This window comes from Larimichthys crocea, unplaced genomic scaffold (assembly GCF_000972845.2).
Source record: "Larimichthys crocea isolate SSNF unplaced genomic scaffold, L_crocea_2.0 scaffold82, whole genome shotgun sequence".
Taxonomy (NCBI): Eukaryota; Metazoa; Chordata; class Actinopteri; family Sciaenidae; genus Larimichthys; species Larimichthys crocea.
This window is the reverse complement of record NW_020860793.1, coordinates 623,201-648,012: the sequence shown is the minus strand read 5'-3', so window position 1 is coordinate 648,012 and position 24,812 is coordinate 623,201. Positions and strand designations below refer to the sequence as shown.

The following is a 24,812-nucleotide window of genomic DNA, read 5'->3' as shown; positions in this document are numbered from 1 at the left end:
GAACATGAGAGCTCTCAGTCACATGTGGATCCTTCAGACAGCTCCCTGTACTAACACCAGCATCATTCCATAGGACTACTACACAATAATGATTTTCCTCTCTGGTCCTTCCCAGAGAGGCTTCACCCTGCACACCTCCTGATTGGCCAGCCGCTCTGTGCACCACGCCCTTCGGATGCCCATGGGTCCCTCTGGTTGGCTCTCCGCACCGTCGCTTAAGCGGGTGACGCCCCTCCGTCAGTGCCCGCTCCCCCCCTCCTCCTCCTCCTGCAGCACGTTCGGTTGAGAGGTCGGCTAGGGGACCGTGGAGAGCTCCCGTCTGAGGAGCAGAGTAACGCAGGAGGAGGAGAGGGCTGGATATGGGGGAGCCACCGCACAGGCCCGTACGATCGAGATAAAAACATTTTTTTTTTAATGTGCACATACCGGGGAAAATACACAAAGATACCGAGCTGGAGAGGCCTTAGGAGGAGGGGGAAACAACCGAGGAAGTGAAGGAAAAGGGGGAATACGGCTGCTGACCCATCCCGGCGCATCAGGGGAGAAGCCGCGAGAGAAAGGAGAAGAAGGAGAGACAATTCCGCTCGACCTGATGGACTGAGAGGACAGATGAATGAAGACTGCCTACACTAACGCCTATAGATGCCTGGCCAAGGATCTGGACGCTTACGCCATGAACACGGACATGACAATGGACGGCATTGGCAGCCTGCATGGCGGGGTGTCGGTGAGCTCCGTGGTCTCTGATGCGGAGCTGATGAGCGGCCACAGCCCGCACCACGGCCGCGGAAGCTCGTCGGGGGGACACGGGGCGGCGGCGGCAGCGGCGGCGGCGGCGGCGTCCACCCTGCGGATACACCAGGACCTGGCCGCCGCCGCCGCGTCATCCCGCTCGGCCATGGTGACCGGCATGGCCACTATACTGGACGGCAGCGGGGAGTACCGGCCCGAGCTGTCCCTGCCGCTGCACCACGCCATGAGCGTGCCATGCGACACATCCTCTCCCGGGATGGGGATGAGCGGGACCTACACCACCTTAACCCCGCTGCAGCCGCTGCCCCCCATCTCCACAGTGTCGGACAAGTTTCACCATCATCACCATCACCACCACCACCAGCGGCTCTCCGGGAACGTGAGCGGAAGCTTCACCCTGATGCGGGACGAGCGGGGGCTGCCGGGCATGAACAACCTGTACAGCCCCTACCACAAGGACCACATGTCCGGGATGGGTCAGAGTCTATCCCCGGTGCTGGGCAACGGCCTGGGCTCCATACACAACACCCAGCAGGGTCTCCACAATTACGGCACCACGACGCACGGAGGCCACGACAAGATGCTGAACTTCGACGCACACCACACCGCCTCCATGCTGGCCAGAGGGGACCACCACCAGCACCGAGGCCTCGGTGGCCCGGCGGCCGGGATGATGCCGCACCTGAACGGGATGCACCACCCGGGCCACTCGGCCGTATCCTCGGCGGGCCACCACCCCCACTCCCACCCCCACCTCCAGTCTCCATCCCACGGGCCCGTGTTGGCTTCCACCAGGGAAAGACCGCCCTCCTCCTCGGGGACGCAGGGGGTGAACAGCTCGGGGCAGCTGGAGGAAATCAACACCAAGGAGGTTGCTCAGAGGATCACGGCGGAGCTGAAGAGATACAGCATCCCCCAGGCCATCTTCGCCCAGAGAGTGCTGTGCCGCTCCCAGGGGACCCTGTCGGACCTCCTGAGGAACCCCAAACCCTGGAGTAAACTAAAGTCAGGCCGGGAGACCTTCAGGAGGATGTGGAAATGGCTGCAGGAGCCCGAGTTTCAGAGGATGTCGGCCCTTAGACTGGCAGGTAAGAGCGGATAAACAAAGTGCAGCGCCTCGCTGCTGTTTTGGTTTGTTTCGTGCGTCGGAGCCAGAAGAGAAATTCAAACCTCCAAAATCAAACAAACCCAAAATTCCCTCCTCACTCTCGGCAGTGTTGTTCAGATTTGTTCTACCTGGCTGGCTTTGTTTTGTGGTGTTTCCTCGTGTCTCCTCTCCAGCACAGTACACGAATGAAATTTATTTAGGATCGCTGGTGTTATGATTACCATTATTGATCAATAACAATACGGGATCGATATGAAATGACAAGGTCACGGGATTTCCCTCCAACAGTCCCTCTCTCCTCTCTTTCTCTGCACTGTGCAGGAAGCCACATTTTTACTCACTTTCCTGAACATCGCTTCATTATCCTGCTCTAAATTCCAATGAAAAAGCTTTTCAGAAAAAAAGAAAATAATTCTTTATTTTTTGATAATTTTGCACAAAATGTAGGAAATAATAATCAGTGCTACATATTAAAGTTGACTTGTTCAGGCTGCATTAAATCCAGCCGGTGAGATGTTTCTTCTCTGTGGATTTTAGGACTACATTACCCAGCTGCTGGTGCTCCTGTCATTAGCCTGTTACAGGATTATTGTATTCCTCTGGCATTAGCAGGGGAGAGGTGTGAGAAAGCAGACAAGAGAGCCTCGGAAGAGGATTTGTGTTTGATTGTGAGGAGCTTGACATGAAGGTTTGGAGCATCAGTGGGTCTGGTGCCCCCTCTAGTGAGGAACCTGGTTTCTGTCCCAAACATCAAGCCTCTATTGTCTGCAAGGGGGACAGAGGCAGCAGCAGCAGCAGGGACCGAGTGAAGTGAAAAGGATCAGGTGGCTTTTCAGGGATCTGGATTCTATTCAGGTTTTAGTTAGTGAGGTGAAGTTTGTGTGTAAGATTTGTTTCAACATTCTGGAAGCTCATTATTACAATAAGGGACTGCAGCATGTTTGAGAAATAAGAGTGATAATTATTGTCAGAGTTCAAACTAATCAGCGTGATGAGTTGGCAAATTGAGATGTTCCTCTTAATGTAATATTTTATATATTAATAGTAGCATTAATCATGAGCTCGGGCCAGTTTCACAATTTAAACGTGCCAGTTTTCTGACTTCTGCCTTCATCGGCTACAAACACATCCTAAAAATTCAAACAAACTAAATTAGATTTTATAAAAAAGAAGAAAAATTATACTTTAATTAAAGGAGCATGTAGGTGTCTGATAAAGAGAGTGACTTTGAACACAAGCTGATTGCTCAGGTCGCTTATTTTCAGCTTTGTGAAAAATGTTTTCTCAACCCATAAACAACTTATTAACCATTCACTTTATTTTAGGCATATTTATTACCATCTACTACTAAAAATCACTAGTACATGGAGATACACTGAGTTCACTGGACAGCGCCCAGTGTTCTTTGTTCTGTCCAAAACTTTGGAGTTGTTTGGAGTCAGGGTCAGGTTCCAAACAGCTGTGATAGTTTGCTTTGTAACAAACAGATTTCTAGAGGTAACGGGATCATTTGAAACATCATGATTATCATTTACATCACAATCGTTGTCCAGTTGTAAAGCAGTTTGATCGGCTCATCTCTGATTCATGACTTAGTCCAGGATTTAACAGTGTGGATTCTGCTTTTACAAAGAGAATAATATTCAGTTTTTGTTATATATATTCTTTTAACTACATATTTATTATTGAGTTTGTAGTCTGCACTGGTGTTGAAGTGGACTATTTTATATTGAGAGGTGTTTCTAATATTTTGGCCACCATATTTACATACACGAGAGGGCTGTAATATTAGAAACACCTTTCAACATAATGCACTTCGGTGCAACACCACCACCCACTAATAAACTCAATAAAGTAGAATTATGACCTCTCTGACAGCGTCAACAAAAACTGAAAAAGATGTTGTAAAAGTAGAATTCATGGCAGAGCTGCTCTGTGGTAGAGGTGTGCTTAATGAAGTGGCCGGTGAATATTATATACATAATGTTATATAGATTCAGTTATTTCTTAGGGAGTGAGGCAGTGTGAGGTATGCTGGAAAAAAAAAAAATTCTTTGTTTCTTTAAATAAATTATGCACAATATTCCTATAATATCTAAAAAGATGTTTGGAAACATTACATTTGTTTCTGAATATAAATTTGAATTTTTATATTTTGTGACTTTGAAGTTTGGAACAGGATTTTGTTTTCCTTTATGGGGTGAGAAAATATTTCCTTGGCTAAAAAAATCAGAGTTATCAATAAATAAAAATGTCATCAAACAACTCTGCTTTTAATTTCATCAAATGTTTACAGTTTGGAGATACATGGTTTTTAATGGACAGTGTTTTATACATATATTGTAATGTGGAGCCCAACAAGACTTTCACTGTAAAGTGAATATTATTATATATTCAGCATGAATTTTTTATCTTCTCCAGTTGGTTTTTGATATGATATATTTCCAGCACGGACACTCAGTTATCCGCTGAAATCAAGTCAGCTGAAACCGAAACTTTAACATCAGGACACATTATGTGTTCTTTCCATTTTCTATCATCTGTGTGAGTCATCTTTGGATTAAAAAACACATGTTTAGAAATGAAACAAAATGTATATTAATGTTAATTATAATGTTAATTTAATTGACACATATTTGGAGTTTAGTGTGCCTGTGTGCGCTGTTCCTAAAATATTAATAAAAGGAGAGTGATTATGTCTTATTTTAAATGACTTTCAAATGAATAATAATTCTAAAATAAAATTAGAGATGATATAACTCGTTGTATTTTATAAAGTTATCAATCATTTTGTTTGAGTAAGATTAAAACAACTTTACTGATCCCCAGTGAAACAGAAGAAAGTACACAAATAAGAAATTAGTACATACATGTAGTAGTTTTTAGTGTTTAGTTTCATATTTAAAAGATTAAAAAATGTTTTATTATAACATCTTATATAGGGATGTTTCAAATATCATCCAAATAAATAATAATTCTAAAATTATACACTTAAACTGGAGCTGTCTTTGTTTATACAGTATGAATATCAGTAATAATCGTATTACAATAATGTGTCTCCTTTATTTTCTTTTGTGAATATGCAACATATGTATAATATTCATATATTTATTCCTAAAACAATATTTTAACTTTATTTTCATAACAAGATCACCATAATAACTTTTCATGAAGCTATTTTATTCCCATGGTATCTCTAACGTTCTTACATTATCTCTTTATGTGTTTGCAGGGTTTTGATAGTGAGTTTATGGAGATAGTATCATATTCTCAAGTCATATATCTGCCATGGTTTCATCTGACACATCCGGGTGTAGTTTCTGATATTTAGTGGCTGCATCATATTACAGCGTCTGGCCGTAATATCTGTTCAGTATCCTTTAAAATGTTGTCCTGAGGTTGATTGTGGTTGTTTTTGAAATGAGCATTATTTATAAATGTGACGTGGTTTCATGTGGCTGAACGTCTAAATGAAGAGCGATCGCTGCAGAGAGGTGGTGTTTTCTTTTTCTCCCCTCCTTTCAATCAATCCAAACATCCCAGCGTGGACAGCTGATTCCATTCAGTCACTAGATTTTTATCCAGCTCATATTTTAAATTTGTAACACGGATGAGATTATCTCTGCAGGTTTCGACTGTTATTTCATTCGCTTTTGATTTTCCTGGCTGCTGTTTGACCATGTGGGAAATGACACGAGTGTCGGTGGACGGAGGGGTGGAGCTGTAGGAGGAGGGCAGGGAGCGTTCATGTGATCTGAACAGCCTCGTACTTAGACTGCTGTCTGATGGAGCTGCACTTGTCTGCTTTCCCTCTGATAATATAAAACCCTCACTGGCTGCTGTGTGCATCATACTGGCTGGCTTATTAGCTAACAGCATGTAAATCAGGCTTTGTAGAAGACAGTTTTGCAGTCCTGACGCCTCCACCTTTATTATATTTTTAGGCAAGAACAGGTATTGTTTTTATTTTCTTCCAGTTTGACTCTCTAACTGTAATTGGCATCCTGTGGTTTCAGGGAGAACGGGTCAATACCGTCCAGGTTTTTTCCATCAGAAACATGCACACACATGCTCATTTCATCCCGCTCTCTCTTCACTCCACCGTGGCTTTAAAATGACTGTAGAAACAGAGAGAGCTTCAATTCCTAGATCAACATCGCTACAAGCGGCCAATAGAGCTGAGGTCAAAGGTCAGAGCTGCAACACTGAGACAATAGATGAAGCAAATATTCCCCTGACCCCGAGAGGAGAGAGAGGAAAGAGAGAGGAGGAGCACTCGGGCAGGGGGGGGGATGACAGAGCTCGGAGACGGGGTTATTTTTCGTTTATCTCTCGCTGTTACATTATGTTCTGTACGTTCACAGCATAGAAAACGATGATGATATGAATCCCGTCACATTCCTCCCTCTGTTTTTTAAGGTGTGGTCCTGCTCAGAGCTGAAACAATTAGATGATTAATTGATTAGTCAATGCACAGAAAAGCAGAATGGTGTCATCAACAATTCAAAACAATTCAAAGCACGAATGTAAAATTTTCTTTAGTTACAGCTTTTTGATGGGATGAATTTGCTGTTTTTCTTTGTATTGTATGATTGGATTTTTTAAAATCTGTTTTTGGACTGTTAATGAGGCAAAAACAAGAGGAAGGATGTGTTTTATCCTCATTTAATTTGAAAACCCAACGGATCACAGATTCAGATGGTTTCATTAGATGTCTCAGATGTGACAAGTAGAGAGCGGTGTCGTCTGCATGCAATCGTAAAGGAACATTAAAACAAAGAATTAAAAGGTCCGGCTGGAGCAGCAAGCTTATAAATAGTAATTAAAATGGGGCCAAGAACAGAGCCACTGAAAACAATGGAGAGGATCCAGGTAGACCAACACACTGTCATAGTCTACCAATGAGGAGTCCATGATTTACTTTACTGAAGGCTGAACTAGGACCAGATTTGCACTTTTGGACTTATAGTTTGTTTTCTTTTGGATATAAAGATACTTGTGTGTACATGCACTTGTTTACTTACTATCTGGGTTGGCTAAGTTGCCTCTCTGTATAATCAGGGAGAAAAGGTGTGGTGTGTGGGCTTCACAGTTCCAGTGCAGGTCTAGCAGGATCTGCTGGCAGCATACCCCTTAGTTGAATATGCCTATTATCAAACAATAACAGTAAGGGGATATTCTGCTGTCAATGTGCTGTGGGGAGAGTTTTGTGTGCAGTAGGTGAAGGTCTAGTTTTGTGCTTCTGATTAATAACTCTTCTTCTCTGGTGTCTTTTTGTCTTCATTCTTTTTCTTGAAACTGATGCATACATAATAAATTGTCGTGCTTTGTTGCCATGACCATAAATGAATTATGTGGACACGTACTTGTACTGGAGATTCTTTTTATGCTTTAGGGTAGGCCCCTTCAGCCTGATAGCAGAGCTCTGAATCATCTTTTCTGTGCTTCGAAAAAGTATGTTAATGTGTGTGTCAAAGGCTCTATCCTCAACTGGAGACAGAAAGAACCAATCAGACCTTTATAGGCAGGATTAAGAATGGTGATGTCATCGCTCTACATGTTAGACAGCAGTATTCATGAAATATAGCGACTGAAAACTGCCACAAAGATAGGATGAGATGGACGCAGCTGTCCAGGTTGTTCAGGAGTCCACTTATAATAAATCTTGCGTCAACATTGTTTTTAATCACCATTGGATGGAGGGGTACAAGTAACATCATAGTACAAGTTAAATACTAGAAACCGCTAACGCAGCTTCTACATCAACTTATAATGTGATGATTAGACAGATTTGCTCACACTGAGAAACAGGCGAAACAAAACAAAACCCTGCAGCCAGGCTTCAAACTCTTCTGGAGGGTTTTCCCAGAGGAATGGAGGCTGTTAAAGCAGCAGATGAATGGTTCTGGAATAGCACGTTCAACCATCACATATGGACGATTTCTGCCTGCATTGAATAATCCCTATCAAAATTTCTATCACATAGCATTAAAAAATGTCAAATTTGAAACCCATATTTGCTCTTTGACAGGCACAGAGGTGTCCACATGTCCACACTTCTAGTCGTGTAGTCTGAATACAGCATGTATGGTCGGGTTTAGATTTACAATATTCAGAATTTTTAAGATTGTTAAAGAAAAATACGACAAATGGTTGCAGTCCATCACTTAACAGAAAGAAAAAGACAAACATTTGAAAGTCTCTCTGTCTGTCTCCTTCGTGCTTCCTTCTCCTCCTCTCCTTCCACCTCATTTTTAATCCTTTTCTTTCTCTCGCCATCTCTCCCCTCCCTTGGTCCTGGCCATCTCTTTTTTGGGGGAGGTATTATGTGATCGTCTGGGGAATTGAACACAGGAGCAGAGGCAGCAGCGGCCCGATGAATTATTGATGGGAATCTCGGCGTGACCCGCCTCGGTCTGCTCACTTCACTTCTTCTTCACCTCGCAGCCGGGTTAACCAGGCAAAATGGAGGGAGGGAGAGAGGAAGAGAGAGAGGAGAGGGAGAGAGAGAGAGGAGGAGTCCATTGTTTGGTTGGAGGACGCTGTCTGCCGGTGACTCCAAGTGAATTATGGATGAAAAGACAACAATGCTCAAATCAGTGTTAGAACTGAATGGCTCATATAAGAGGTGGAGTACAAATAGGTCAGCACAAATAAATAAAAGCTGGGTTAAAACGCCGGGGGGTGAAATGACCTGCACTCTAATAGTGTGCATGTTTAATTCCGTACAATTCCACAGCATTAATTCCATCAGAGAACCAACAGCATCTCCTTTTACCATTGACACGTTCGTTCAAGTCGCTTTGACTTCGTTTTTTAATATCTGTTAAATTTCTGTCAATCAAACTCAACATTTCCTTTATGTGTTTCACATTAGAAGCATACCAGAGAGGAGGAATTAAACACTTTGTGTGGCTCGAATGCTTTTCGTGGTGATAACGGACGTGACTCATTGACAACAATGGAGCTCTGAGTTTGAATACAATGCATCCAAACATTATTTGTTCGGATTGCTGGTTTTTGGTCTCTTTTTTTGTGGGGTTTGTTGACACTAAGAAAAATATAGACTAGCACTAGACTCATCATATAGTGCCTTCATATTATGTTACCGATCAGAATGAGAAGAGTCCACTTAGAATCAGACTGTGCTGTATATCTGAATGACTGAACCTAAATATTTTCCATTTTACGCATCCTGCTGCAAGCAGACATAGTGCATTATTTATGAATCGGACCCTCCTTTATGACACAGATTACCAGCAGTTACTGTGTGTTGTGTGTGTATGTGTGTGTGTGCATGTCTTACAGTTTCAGACTGTGGGAATACAGTTTGTGTCCGTTTTCAGGCTCTATGTCCGGACCTCCTGCATATTCACAAGCTGCTATCGATCCGTAATAATGGATTTTGGGCTGCTGAGAGAAGACTTTTGATGTTTGTTTGTGTGTCAGTGTGAGAAGATTTGACAGAAACTGTTATCTCTGACCTGTCCTGTCGATAGCTATTTTGGAGGCTGGAAACTGAGACATGACAAAGTCTGTTTAGAGGTTGTGGAGCACTACTGCAGATGTGAAATGAGTTAAAAAGCCTTTAGTGTCTCCAGAGGGAGCTGTGTGAAGTCTGATTAAGTGCCTCATGTGATGTCACTTGAGTCAGCATTGGCTGGGGCTGAGATAAAAAAAAATCTGGGTGTGTGGAGTTAGAAAGAGGCAAGTTAACCTCTGTAGCCTGCTCTTTATCTCTGTTTTAGGCTACAATCGCTGCTACTAGCACAACACTGACTGGTGTGTCTTATAATGCCACTACACATTTGTTTAGTCAGTAAAATATGAGGACTTGTTGCCACTTATTAGTCCATAAACTACAACATAATATATAATATAATATAATCTGTATCCTATCTGGACCATACGTTATAATGATGTGTTTCTCTGCTGTCACAGAATTATCATATCTTTGTGTCCCAGTTGTTATTTTTATTGTTATTTATACAATATATTTATTCCTTATTATTACCTTATTTTCACTACAACATGCAAGACAATGGTCACATGACTGACAAGGGTAGCTGAATTAACACTGGAGCTAGCAAACACCACCTCTACAATTATGTTTAATTTTTTTTACAGTGCATGTAAGGTTTGTCTCGTTACGAAGGCTTACGGAAAATAGCCTATACTGCATTCACAAGGATTCAGACAGATGATAGAAGGTAAACCAAATGTCATTTTAGTGTATGAGAGCAGGAATGTGAAATTAGGTGAGGCCAGCAGAGAATGCAGACACCGGTAACAGTAGCCTGCAATGCCGCCAAAGGTTAAAAAAATAAGCTTTTTTCTGTCCTCTGAAACAGAATTCACAACATATCTACCCACCATGTCCAACCTATCACAGAATTTCGGGCAGTCATTTCAGTTAGTTGGATGTCTCAGATCATCACATATGATGAGCAGAGAGTGATGTCGTCTGCATACAGGTTTTCTTGCCACTGTTTCCAAGTGCTTGCTCATGGTGGGAATTGTTAAATCTCTGTATAGAAAATAGAGCACGGACTAGACCTACTCTACTGTATATGGAAAGTGTGACCAGATAACTGTTTTGATTTGGCACTATATAAATGTAATTGAATTGAAATTAATGGTAATGCATGTTTGAATTTGATGTCATGCCATAGTATCAGGTTTCCTTCTGCCTAAATCTATGTGAATGCAGCATAAAGCTGTCTCTGTCAGTCACATGACCATCACCTCGCCTGTTGTAGTGCTGCCTTAAATGTCCCACATTGCTTCTCTTTGACCTAAAATGGTGTTTGCTGTCCCTCAGCTCCACCAAATTGGTATTCTGAGATCTGATCACAACACAGGGAGAATCAAGATAACCACGTTTATGAATGCCAGGTGTGGATATTATAGGCCTGCGATCAACTGTTATCATGTAGATAATGGATGCAGACTGTTTTTGTCTGTCATACACGGAGAGACTCTGACTGCATCATATTCATATAGCAAAGCACCATTATCAAATCTGTAAACTCCAAACATCCGCTTTGTGTGTTCAGACTCTCTACAACCTTCACTGTAGTTCCCAATAAGAAAATCAGAGGAATAGCATAGTGATTTTTTGTTAAGACTGTCCACACCAATTAGGGCGCCCTGGCAGTGCTGGAGCGGTAGAAGTGGTGCTGGGGCCAACTGAGCGGTTGGGGTTCAGAGGAGAAAATGGTCCTGTCGCCGCTTTATTAGGGCGGTCAAATAAAACGTGACACCTGGAGTCTGAGCTCATCGAGGCAGAGCGCTCAGAGAATACACACACTGCACAATCAGTCCAAGCTAATACTACACACTCTCACACACATGCAGGTAGAAAGCCGCATTGGGAACACAACTCTCAATCATGCTTAAAAGGACCATATGAGTTTTTTCACATAATTTACTCAATGTATTTTAAAAACAGTAGTGGTAATATCTCACTACAGTGGTATTGGTAAAAACTACATTTACCATCAGCCCTGCTGTTTTGTATGTCCCCCTTCTTGAAGAGAGTAAACATGCCAGAAGTCATTTTCCTCTAGTCTTTCTCTCCCTTTAACTCCAGCCATCAGCAGACACTGTGATGCTGCTGTTTCATCATTTGAAGCGTCACATTATGACCACAGTTGAGTATTAATCAGCCAATCACAAAAAACCCCAACATATCCATATATGTGTTTGTTAGCCATTTACTCACTATGGTTTCTGTTGCTCTGGAGGAAGCCTGTGTTATGAATGAGGGTTGTGGAGTTTGAAAAACGTGAGTTTTTAAGCTTGACCTATACAAACATGTTCTCATATCCAAGTCATCAAATACTGCCATCAGCGGAGCTTCAAAATAGCACACTGGAGGTAACATTCTTGCAACATTTTTGGACATGTCTGCCATTGAAGTCGAGTATGAGAATAGTATAAAAAGAAAGAAAGCTGGCATATAGAGGATCCAGGAGTCCACTGCTCAGGTCCTGTGTGAAACCAAAAGTATTTTTAGGTAATATTCATAATGACAGTAGGCTGACATAAGATTTCATTTATTTTTTTTCACCACCAGCCAGTTCACCAAACAAAAAAATATTAATTTAACTCATTCACTCTTATTTTTATGGTGTTTGCACATATTTATTAATAAATTATGAATTATCTATTTTGTCATTGTCCTCTTCACATTTCTTCGCTGTTTTGGCTGACACTGATATCTAAACACAGTGAGCAGCAGCCATTTCAACAGCTACCTCACTGAAGCTAACCTTTGTGATAAAACTACAGCAGCCAGGGCACTTCGTGTTAATCATCCATATACTCAGTCATAGAGTCACAGGGCCACTGACAAAGCAGCAGTCACTGGAGGAGAATATGGCGAAATGTTGGACCGACATTACTAGTGGCTAAGTCCGAATATTTTAGCCTTGCTGAAGTACTTTGTTAACTGCAGTGTGTGTTGTCCTGCACATAAAGAGAGAAGTAAAGGACCTGAGGTAAACTGACAGTGGCTGCTAACCCTGGAATGAACATGGCTAACAAATGCAACCCCATCTTTGGATGATTTCATATCTGAAACCAAGTTGTTATTATTTAAAATTTTTATTTATTTTTATTTTTTTAATTTAACATGTGATGAATTCACAAAGAGGCATGTTTCATGTATGTAGGGTAGATTGTGAAATATAATGTTTTTAGGACATGATTCGATGATGATGTATGTTTTATCTCGAAAACAATAAAATGTATTTAGACTTGTTCAACGATCCGGTACGTACTGCTCGTGGTGTCAGAGCCGGCTCCGATCAATAGTGGAGACTCGTAGCAATTTGGGTCAGACCTGACCTAGAACGGAGGTGGACAAGAAAGTGTGGTTGTGAGGCCTTGTTTGGGTCGTGGTGGGTTCAGAGGGGACGTGTAGCGGCGAGGCTGATCATTTGTAAACAATATGTCTCAAACATCAGGCGGGATTAATTCATCAATGTTTATAAGAGGCACATAGAGCACCTTTAAATAGCCCGAGCCGACTGAATGCCAATCCACAATCCCATTAATTATTCTCTGTCTCTGCTGGTTTGTTTTCTCCTATTTTTACGTCTTCTTCCTTGTGAATTCTCTTTCTCTGGCTCCTTCTATCTTTGCTCTGGCTCGTCGTCCCTCCCTTCGCTCAGGTTCATTAGTATTGGTGTCACAGCGCTGCTGAAATAACTCTGTCCAGAGGCGTAATGAACGACGACAGGCGCTACGGACCTGTCAGGCAGCAGGCAGGGTTTATGGTGAGAGACAAACAGTGTTAAAAAAACAAAACAAAGGGAAATAAACTGAGGGTGTGCTGTGACCTCTGAGGATGACAAACAAACAAATACATACATACATTCACAATTTATTGTTATGATTATTATTATGTAATTGTTATTATTGATTGCTAGAAGTACTGACATATAAAAAAAAGTACAAGTTGAAGTAATTATATATAATATAAACATTGTAGTCTAGAATTAATAAAGGTTTAATTTTTATACATATTAATTAAAAAAATATATTTTCATATCATAATATATAATACTATTAAGATTTCTTTTTTTGCTCTTGTTGTTATTGATAAGACAAATCAATAACACTAAAATAAAGCTAATTATTATGATTGTGCTTCCCAGATGACACACCACAGGTCATTTGAGTTGCTCTCTTTTTCTCTGTGTCTGTATGTAAATGTGCTGATGTGTATCTGTAACCGATCAATACTCTGATGGTCAGACACCGGGATCGAACACAAACAAGGAAGTGGACGTACGTCGTGTTTGTTGTCCTTCCTGCTCCTGCTTCTGCTCATGTTGTTGTTTCTCTCTTATTTTGGTTCCTCTCATCGTCTGCGAGTTCCGTGTGTGTTTGTCTTCGGAAATGTGTGTGTGTGTGCGCGCGCGCGCGTGTGTTTGTGTGTGAAGCAGCAGTTTTGGGCTCTGCCGTGCGTGAGGATGGATGATGTGGGTCGATGGCTGTAATCCCAAGCAGATTAAAAGAGCATTAATACTGGCAACGATAACGTAAACGGTGCGGACCCAGATCTCCATTGATCTGCAGGAACCTGATCCAGACCAGTTCCTGGAAGAGATGGGGGAGGGGAGGGGAGGGTAGACAGCGAGAAAGAGAGGGAGAAAGAGAGAGAGTGAGGGGGAGATAGAGCTGACATTATACAACAGAGAGAGAGAGAGAGAGAGCTAGACAAACTGTGTCTGAACGCCTCATGATCACAATAATAATGATAATAACATGTGACATTTTAATATGCCACATTACATGCAAATGAACAAGGTAGCGATTAAAGGTAATAGTACGGTCTCTACGGATACAAACTATCCCATAATTCAACCGTGACCGGAAAAGAACGTTGATATCAGACAATTCTGCAAAATCTCAGATTCCTCTCTATAATATCTGCACATGATGACGGTGTGTTTGAGGTCTGATTACAAGAAAACATGAATTGTAACTTTTGTGACAAACTCTGTAATGAAAGTCAAACGTGCTACACATACATCCAAAACCTCCACCGCATATGAAGGACACACTATTCCTGTACTGGCACTAGATGTACATCATGAGGTGTGTAATGTGAACAGAATGATGGTGTTTGGTTGTGTTGTCTGTTTCATTATTTTGCATGTGATGTGAAACAGGTGAATGTGTCATTTTTTTATACCCTTGAAAAGCTGCAAATGTTGTCAATAAGCATGTTGGCTCTGTTTGCTTGTGTTTTGACTAAAGTTGCAGTACACTGAGCTCTCAGGGCCACTGTAGCAGTCACTAAGATGCGAGGCTGTATGACATGTGTGCGCCTCGTCGTGTGACTGCAGCTGAATTTTGAATATAACCACAAAACTTCCTTAGTTGATAACTTATATTATGACAATTGTTTTAGCTTTTCTTAAAATGTCATTTTTAAATAAACAAATGAGACATTATCTAATTCAAAATGTGCTAACTTGCATACATTTCCATTACATTACAGAAATGTGAACACAGCATTTATTTTGTTGTTTATTAGAGTCAAGACACCTCTACTTTCTCTCCATAACTCAGAAAATATTAGCAACATTTCCACCATTTACAAATTAAATGTTAATGTCAAATCCTTCAGAATGTAGATAGAATAAATCTACATGCCAAACACTTGATTATTTTTTCTCCTTAAGCTGTATTTTATTTATGTATTTATTTTTTTCAGAGGTTTTAAAATGTTACAATGTTAAAATTTACTAGGGTTTAGTCACTGAAATCACAGAAATATAAAAAAAAAAAACGTAGCCAGGTTTGGTGTATGTGCATGCTACTGAACTATGAGAAAAAAAACTTGTTTGGAGAACCGTGTATTAATTAGTTTATTAAATTAAAAATCCATGCATTTTACAAACACTACAGGTGGATAGACTAAAAGTGAATTCATATCACCATGAAACTTCCTCAGTTGATTAAGACAGTTTTCTGTATTACAACCTTTGTGAATATTTATGTTTACATTTGAAAATGATCATTATTTAATATGTATTATATAGATATAAAACAGATGAATAAACATCTCAGTGTTTATTTTTCTTGTTCTTTCCACTAGTGTTGTGAAAGAAGCAAAATAACCTCAAATCTTTTTGCCGTGGTTTTTGCCTGTTCGTGTTCTATCTGATTTATTTGATCTGTGTCATCATTTGTATCGTTTGTGCTGATTAAGTCCAAACCAAACCAAGGACACCAAACTGCTCTTATTCTTCTGTCTCGCTCGTCTCCTGTACATTCGCTGGTAAACGCACTAAAAGCAGCCAGTTTGATGCGTATCAGACAGATACAGGTTTGAAGGGAATCCTCATCTATTTGATTGTGCCACATAACTGGATTCATTAAACTGAATCTGTCTGTTATTGGATTATGTTTCACATTGGATGGATGGGATCTGATTGTAGATATTGCGTTGAATGCAGGTTTAGCAGGACAGAACGGGTAGAAAGATGTCGGAGAAATAAACTGAAGATAAAGATGGAAGATAAAGAATTACAGGGAAATAACAGAAAGAATAAAACAAAAGGTAATATATGATTAACATAAAGGTCATGTCTAGGAACGATATAAAAATCTAAACAATGAGAGTGGGCAAGAAAAATTTGAAAAAGAAAATGGACTACATGGCCAAAAGTATGCAGACACTTCATGTCCATGTCCGTCTCCTCTGCATTTCGTCTCAGAGCTGCTCTTCATCTCTTGGAGCAGGAAACCTGATCAACTCGTATCGCTTGCCGCTGATCGTTTGGAGACAAACACAGCGGTGAGCGGTTTGCCAGGATGTCCGTTTATAGCTGCCCAACCTCCTTTTGATCAATCACCGATTACAATACAATCTATTGATCAGAGAAGATTATCTTTCTGCCTGTGTTTGTTCACTGTGGGAGCTGTGTGCTGTGAGACCTGGCTTCAGGCTGCCAAAAAACACTGATAAGAAAGGTACTGAGAGGCTAGTTAACTCATCATCCATTAGTCTGTCAGTGTGTGTGTGTGTGTGTGTGTGTGTATGTATGATGTTCAAACAGAGCTTCTCTCTATCCTTACTGTCAACATTTAGCAGGTTAAAGGTTAGTAAATGTTTTCCCTGAAGTTTTTTAAACTTTCTATACAGAGATATTTCTTCTGACATCAAACTTTTACTCATATTTGATCTGGATTATTTTCACTTCATGTTTATAACTAAGTCACTAAATGATTTTATTAGGACCTAGGATGACTTATTTTAGTCCCTGGTTTCTCGCTTAAATGAAGTTTATGTTCCTGACTCCCTCAAAAGGCTTTTTGATCCAAAATGCAAACAGAAAGTATGATATTCCCATAGATTGCTGCTTTCTTGTCAGGTTGAGGCTATACTGTATAAAACATGGATGTAGTTACGTGACATCACCCACAGGATTCTGAAAAGCTTGGCCTGCCTCCATCACTTCCCAGCTAACCTAAAAAACATGTGCGTGGATGGAGCTGGTTGCTCAAACAAGTCATCTATGACGACGCTTACCTGTCAATCAAAGCAGCCACACTGTTAATTCTGCAAAACTTCAAACCTTAATATAATCTAAACAGGTGAGTTGTATAAAAATTCACCCACAGTACAGTTGTCATGAATGGGGAAATTAGCTATAGAGACCAAAACAGTTTTTTGTACCAGGCTGTAAACATGTTTATTTCTGCTGTGAAGTTGGATATTTGAACATGGGGACTTATGGAGACTGACTCACTTCTGGAGCCAGCCTCAAGTGGACGTTTGAGAAACTGCAGTTCACTTCACAGCCGTGAGGTTGCTGCTTGGTTGAGGGTAGCAAGCTGTGAACTCAACACTGACATAGGATGTATATATTCTAAATGAGTCGTGTTTGTGTACCCTGATGAATGTAAGTCCAATATTCACCCTCTGTTTTGGTCTCCACCAACTCTTAGGGGAAATATCTGACTGATTAGATGCTAAATGCTCCACTATATTCAATATATTGTACTATTATTCTACTTGTTAACTTTGTCTGTCTGCTGGTTAGTGCTCACAGTAATGTACAGCGATCCTCTCCTGAAAACAACGCTGATGAGAGCTGTGAGACTGAAGCAAAACAATAAACTTATGATTGGAAAAAGCTGAGGGGAACTCAGGATGAGAGAGTCAGGTGATAAAATGTCTGTGGGATTGTCACTATGAACGAGTCCTTTCACATAAAATGAGTCATGTGATCCGTTGTTAAATAAATTGATCATAAAACATATTGATTATAGCTTTGTGTCTGAATGTCAGGTATAAAATACTGGCAGTTTCCTACAACTGAAACTGAAAAAATGGTTTCAACAAAAAACATGGCTGTTGGCCCAGTCCAGGTCCTGTATTCATTCAACTTAGTAAAGAGCAAGAATATGATGATGACACAAACCTGATTATCATAACTCACACCTTTCATGTTGTTAACAGCTGATGTTGGCATTATTCTTTTTATTATAGAGTGAAAGTCAAAAATAAAAAGTGAAAAAAAAAACAGAAAAGAAGAAGGAGAGAGAGAGGTAGAGCGAGAGAGAGAGAGGTGGATGACATCAAATTCCTCTGAGGCCATTTCCTCATCAGTTCAATGACATCACTGAGCCGTGAGATGCTGTGATTGGTCGACCCCTTTCTCCTGGTAAACAACTGAAGATACATTACAGTGTGTGTGTGTGTGTGTGTGTGTGTGTAAGTGGGCAGTGAGACCTTTGTCCAGTGATGTCACCACAGACCGTGTGGACATACAGATTATACACTGATAAACCATCTCTCTGCACACACACCCACAGTGATCACACACTCTGAATACTCACTTTCTCTCTCCCTCTTTGTTCCTCAGCACAATCAGTCATAGGAACAGATGTATCCATTTGTCTGTATATGTGATATAGTGCAGGATGTACACAAGTTCATATATGGAGGAAACAGAGACCAGTAATTTCATTGTTTTTTTAAAGAAAAAAAGAAAAAGAAAAAAGCTCAGTCATTTCCTAAAACAGCCGGGCACTGTAGTTTTTCATCAGAAAAGAGGAAAGAGTTAGTTGGGGACTATTTTCAGAGGCGGATTAATCCACATTTTGATTGAGTCAAACTACTAAACTACTGTGTGTGTGTGTGTGTGTGATCATGGTAATGAAGGAACATGTCAGTGTGGCTCATTGAGGTGTTTTAATAGTTTTGGGACAACAATGGAGCTCTGTGAACAGAGAAGAAAATGTATCAGGCTCTGGACAATATTTGTTGGTTTTAGTCTCCTGATAAGATTTGAGATCAAGAAGAAAATACAGAATATTGCTTAAAGTAGATTTAGTTTAAAATGTGCTGAATCCAATGCAAATGAAATATAGGGATTGATACACATTATACATTGATACATTTACAGTTCTAAGTTCATGTTAATGGGTTGGTTACAAACGCATGTGATTAATTATTAAAGTGTTTAAAGAAGTTTGAGTCGATGTATGGCTACTTATTTTTTAGAGTTCGCTCAGTTAATCATCTGAATGATTTCATGTAACAAGACTGCTGCACAGTGCCTGTGCTCTGAGCTACAATGCTGAGCTTCTGAGTAGAATGTCTGCCGTTTCACCATCTTAGTTTAGTGTGTTAGCGTGGATGACATTTAATCGGCACTAAACACAAAGTGAGCCTTCAGCTGAGGCTGATGGGAATGTTAGTATTGTATTGGTCAAATTAAAGTTTTGACCTCATGGGGGAACATGAGTGACGTTTTTTTGCAATCCATCCAATAGTTGGTCATGACATTTCTCTGAAAACCAAAAAATGTCAGCTTTGTAGTTATGAGAGAGGAAAAGTCAGTGTATCGTCCTTCATTCTTTAGTGCCCATTAATGTCCGACATATTATGGCCACCTTAAATATTGATAGAGATATTTCAGTCTTCAGACTGACAGACCAACACTGCCATCCTAAAAACACCAAACATGACCAGCTTAAAGCTTTTCAAACGCAGTTGTCACTTTTCATATCTGTAAACCAGAAGCGCTTTAGACTTGTGTAATACTAATATTGGTTGAAAATGGAAGTGACAGGAATTTTCCACTATGTTGTCACATTTCTGATGCTAAGCAATGAATCTGATAAATGAAGAAACAGCATCAACATGAAGATGAACTTTAGTGTCTTCTCATTTATCAGCTGAAACACATACAGCGTGAGAATGTATTGTTAAATGATAAATATTCTCATTCATTCATGCTCTCAGTTTTCCTTCTGTGTGTGTGTGTGTGTGTGTGTGTGACAGCGAGAGAGTCTTTAGTCTCTTGTTCCATTTCCGGTTATCTTCTTAAAACGGAAGGAAGAAAGCACCGTGGTGCATTAAGCACAACCACACACACACACACACACACACAAACACACATACACAAGCTAATAGTAGAGTGCTGATTGCTACAATGCTCTCAGTGCTACAGTCTCTACATCTGTGTGTGTGAGTTTAAGTGCTGAGGTATGATGCATCAAGTGCATCAACTCATGACAAAAACTCCAGCAAACTTTGACTCACGCATCTTAAATATCATATAAATACTTTCTCCAGTATTGATTTTACTAGCTCAGTTGAAGTCTGTTTCTCTAGTTCTATGTGGTGATAACGTATTTTTTGGTGTTTTTTTTTTTTGACAAACTGACATAATATTGTCATCAGTAAAACACCACCATCACCAAACATGGCTGTGATCTTAAAACCTTTCACAACTTGACCTGAAAACTAAACCTGAAGTTGAATACAGGCTAATTTTTATTTTACAAGTAGGGTTTTGTATTGGCTTATGCAACCTGTAGACACAGAGGTACTATTCCTCTAAAGAAGCCACAAAAAAAATCATCCATGAAAGACTTAAGAATAGTTGGCAACTTAGGAACATAGAAGTCTCGTGCCATGAGATGGGTTGGTCTTTTCACGGTCCCCGTAATCCCTGTGGTCCCCGTCCTCAGACCCTGACTGTCTTTTATGAGTTCACTCTTAGCGTATCGTTATTGATCGCATGACTTTTCCTGCTCAACATTCTTAACATGGCTGATACTGTCATTCTGAAATTAGATATTTAATGAGTGTGATGTCACCCAACAAATGTACCAATGAAGACAGAGAATGGCGTCACATTAAGGAAGTACTGATTTTACATTTAAAAAATGTGGCTCTGCACCATCATGCTTCATGTCATCTATTATGTTTATTACTGTAGAATTTCATTATTTACCCATTAACAATGTTATATATTCTTCTTCTTCTTATATAATAATAATATAATATAATTATTATTAAATTATTTGCATTATTTAAAACCATTGGTAAAAAAACAAAAAACAACAACCTTAAAACTGTTTAGATAACATTAAATGGTAATTTTCCATTAAAACACATCTTAATACATAATATAATATATTATAATATTCAATGATTAACCACCATGAATCTGAAGATACGTCCCTAAATTCTACTTAATTTATTAATTAAGGGATTTTCAAATTGAGGAGTGGGTTGGTTGGCCTTTTTAAAAATTAATATATTTTTTTAGTTGCTTTGCACTAGCTGACCACCACCGCTGTGAAAACCATGTGACCAATAGTCAACAGACTGCAGCAGTGTGAAAACGTTCAAAGCCTGAAGCAGTAGACAGAATTAAATGACAGTTAACAGCCGTGATTATTTAAGGGGAAAAAGTCACCTGTGACATCACAACGACATCACACACATTTACAATGTAACGATACACAGCTAATTAATGATTTCATCAAAACATCGCTCAGCCCTGCAGGCTCATGACGGAGTGCCAAAATGTGGCGCCACACACAAGCAGTGAAGTGTATGTTGAAGGGCGACTTTAGTACTTACCCTGCACTTATATGCCCTCTGTGTAATGGATACCAAGGCTTAAGTGGTAATGGTGCAATAAAAAAAAGATACAGAGAGAGAGAAGGAAGAAAAGAGACATGGAGTAAGGAGAAAGAGGGAGGGAAGAGAGAGACCGAAAGGTAGGAGGGGCAGGAAAGATGAAGGAGAGGAAGGAGATGCAGAGGCAAGGAGACAAGAAACAAGAAAGAGAAAAGGAAAATGGAGGGGAGAGTCAAAGAGATAATAGAAACAAAAGAGAGAGGATGGAAGAGAAAATGAGGAAGATGAAAAAGATAGATGAACAGGTAAGAACAAGAACAAAAGACGAGTCGACGAAGAAAAAATTGTAAGAAGGAGAGGAAAGAAAGACAAAAGAAAAAGCAAGGCAGCAGTAAAATACTAAATTACACACAAAGAAAGTCTGAGACACAGAGACACGAGAGAGAGATAGAGCTCTCCAGTTGATGGCAGCCCTTTGTGCTATAATTTCTTTTTTTTCTTACAGAATGAAGCCTGTCTGTCTGAGCCTGTAGAGTCCTTATATTCAGCTATATTGATCCCCAAACTCTCCGCTCTCTGTCTTCTTTTAATCTCTCACTCTGTTGATCTGTCTCTACCTCTTTGTTTCTGCCTCTTTGGTCATCACAGATACAGATATGGACCTGTGAAAATGCTAAAAGAGGAAAATGTTCAATATCCAAAGAAGGAATCCTCCTTGTTAGCTCAGAATGCATAATTAGAAAAGTTGCATTAGCTTTTAACTGGTGGATAGTTTTGTACAGAACCTGGTGATGAGAAACAGCTCACACTGTTACTCTGTTTATGGCTGTCTGGTGAATTGTGAGAACATTTTCAGTGTTCTGATGATCCATTTTAAATGTTCACAGTCCATTTTTATGATCATGTGTGGGTGGTAAACAATACTTATTATACTTATATTATACTACTAAGTATTATCACAGGCTATGAGTTTTAACAGTATACAATTGCATCCCTTTAATCACTCATCCTGAAAAATATATTCAGGATATAGATTTTGAACAGAATACATTAAAATATAGATAATATATAAATTATATAATATATATAAATATAATACAGCAGGAATTTCATATATGCTAATGTTAACGTAAGTATATAGGGCGTTCTATGCTCTTACAACAGGAATTTTATCATTTCATATGTGCTAAGGCTAATGTTAAATGTTGTTTAAGAGGAGCTCTCGTGCCATTTGTTGATGGTTTGAGACAAAGTTTACTTCTCACTACTCATAGAACTAACTTTGTGTTTAGTCTGCATTGCTACGAGCTTACTTTCTCACTGGAATTCCATGTGTCATGTGAGCTAGCCCGAGATGTCTATAGAAAAAAAGATTGTTTGTAAATGAGAAACCCGGTCTATACTTATGCCTATGTTGTACATTTTATTCTTTGACAGCACCCAACAGTTTTGCCAATAGCTCCTCCATTCCCATTACATTACATATTGCATTGTAGGAAATAGGGTCCATCAGCAACAGGACACATGGAACTGTGGAGACTGAGGCCGTCATGGTAAAGCAGCCCGGCTGTGATCTATCTTTGTGGCGGGGATGAAAACAGTCTCTAATGACTCTGCTGAGCTCCTCTTTCTCCTCTCGCTCTCTCTGTCTGTAAATGTAAAATGAAACCAAAGCTTGCCGGCTCACTCACTTCCTCTCTTTAAACTTTTACTTTTATTAAACTTTATTTCTTTATCACACCCCATGGATACATTGCAACACAGATGCCTTTCACAAAGATGAATGATACTTTATAACTGTGATATATACAATTAATTAAGAATTAATTCAAATACTCTGGAGTACGAAAGAACAATGGTGTGTGAAGAGTCTAAATATTTAATTCCTTTACCATATTTAGGTGAGCCAACAGTTTCCCTCTTTCAGATTTCAGATTGTCCCAGTAAGAAAAATGATTTTATCTAGAGAGATCTTATAGATTATAGAAATCTTATAGAAAAGTTGTTGATTGGAGTCATCTGGACATATGTACATGTACAGTTAGGTATCATCTGCGTAGCTATGGGAAATGGTTTTAATGCATCCAGATGCTAAGAAAAATTGGGCCTAGGATAGAGCCCTGAGGGACACCACATTTTAAATGCATTTATTTAAGAAATTGGTTGTCCATGGCTACTATTGACTTTAAAGAATGTATTACTAGTGTCAAAACATGTAGTCAATTAAATAATCATTTGAATAATAGAAAATGAACTGGCAATTGATGCTAACTGGCCCAGGGAATGTGACAAGGGAGGAGTCCATGCCAGGGTTGAACTTACCGAACTATTTATTGTAATTATGCTTTAACTAAAGTAAACTTTTTTTTTTCTTTTCATCTGTCTTTCCCCCATTCCACCATATTGCTCTTTTTGTTTCCTTCCGTTCGCTCTGCATAACCACCCTCCTTTCTTCCATCTCTCACCTCTTCACTTCAACTTCATTCCCAACTTCTTTTTTAAGTTCTCTTTTTTCTTTTGTCCTCTCCATTCCTTCACCTCCTCCTTAACCTCTCTGCTCAGTTTGTTCTCCCGGCTTCTCTGTATTCACTTGAAATGGCCGCTTCAATAAAACATCACCTTGATGTTTCTATTGACGTTTAGCAGCCCTTGACTCTTAAAACCTCTGTATAATACATCGATGTGTTTTCTGTGAGTGTTACCAGCTCTTGAGGCTCAGCACTTGACTCAACACCATTGAAGTGAATAGAGAAGAGGCTTTGAGGTGAAATAATGCCTCTCAGCTGCCATATGGGAAGACTTGACCTCTTGGTCAGCAGTTGGTGTTACAAGCTATAGTGTTTTTAAAATGTAAGTCTTGCGTTTCTTGTGACCACTCTTTCATCTGGCTCATGAAGGATCATTTCACCACTAACATAGCCGGCCTGCAGGTCAGATTTAGTTAGTTTTAATATGTCTGGTGTTACTTTTGAATGGTGAAATGCTGCATTCAATGTCATTCAGAGTTACTTTAATTACTGTTCATAGCAACTTTCAAGTTATAATTGGCCGTTACTCATCAAACCTTCTGTTCTCACACAGCCAGTTTATATGAGAAATATGACATATTTACCAATTAAAATGATCTGAAACAATGTGCCCTTAATTTCAGACTGAGGCACTTCTAGCTGACAACTGTCAACCTTTTCATGTAAAATAGCAGCAATCACTGCTGGTTTTTATCAGCTGTGCTAGCATTAAGATTTGTGTGTATAAGTTGATGGCAAGCTATGTCTCTGGCTGATTTTTTTTTAACATTTCCAGCTTGTTTTAAATATGCCCTATATCCATAAAGGACTGACATAAAAAGTCAGGACCTTTACATGATCCATGTAAACCAGTTGTTCCCAACCTTTTTGTCCGTTTTCTTTCCTTTAGGGATGCTTTCCTATCACTGAGTAAACTGCCATCCCCTAAGTGTCATATTTTTATAGGTATCTCATATTATATTCAGTGTGTAACAATAACAGACAGAATAATTGATAGTGTATAATTACCCCAAAT

General features: G+C 39.8%; 1 protein-coding gene across 2 annotated transcripts in view; it reads left to right on the top strand.

Annotated features, from left to right (window-relative positions):
* Positions 1 to 299: 299 nt before the first annotated feature.
* Positions 300 to 24,812, top strand: part of onecut2 (one cut homeobox 2) — a 43,281-nt gene continuing 18,768 nt past the window's right edge. For both annotated transcript variants that reach the window (XM_010737093.3, XM_019265461.2), the window contains exon 1: positions 300 to 1,841. In XM_010737093.3, the coding sequence (XP_010735395.2) occupies positions 614 to 1,841 (1,228 nt within the window). In that variant the 5' untranslated portion in view covers positions 300 to 613. The remainder of the gene's footprint in view (positions 1,842 to 24,812) is intronic.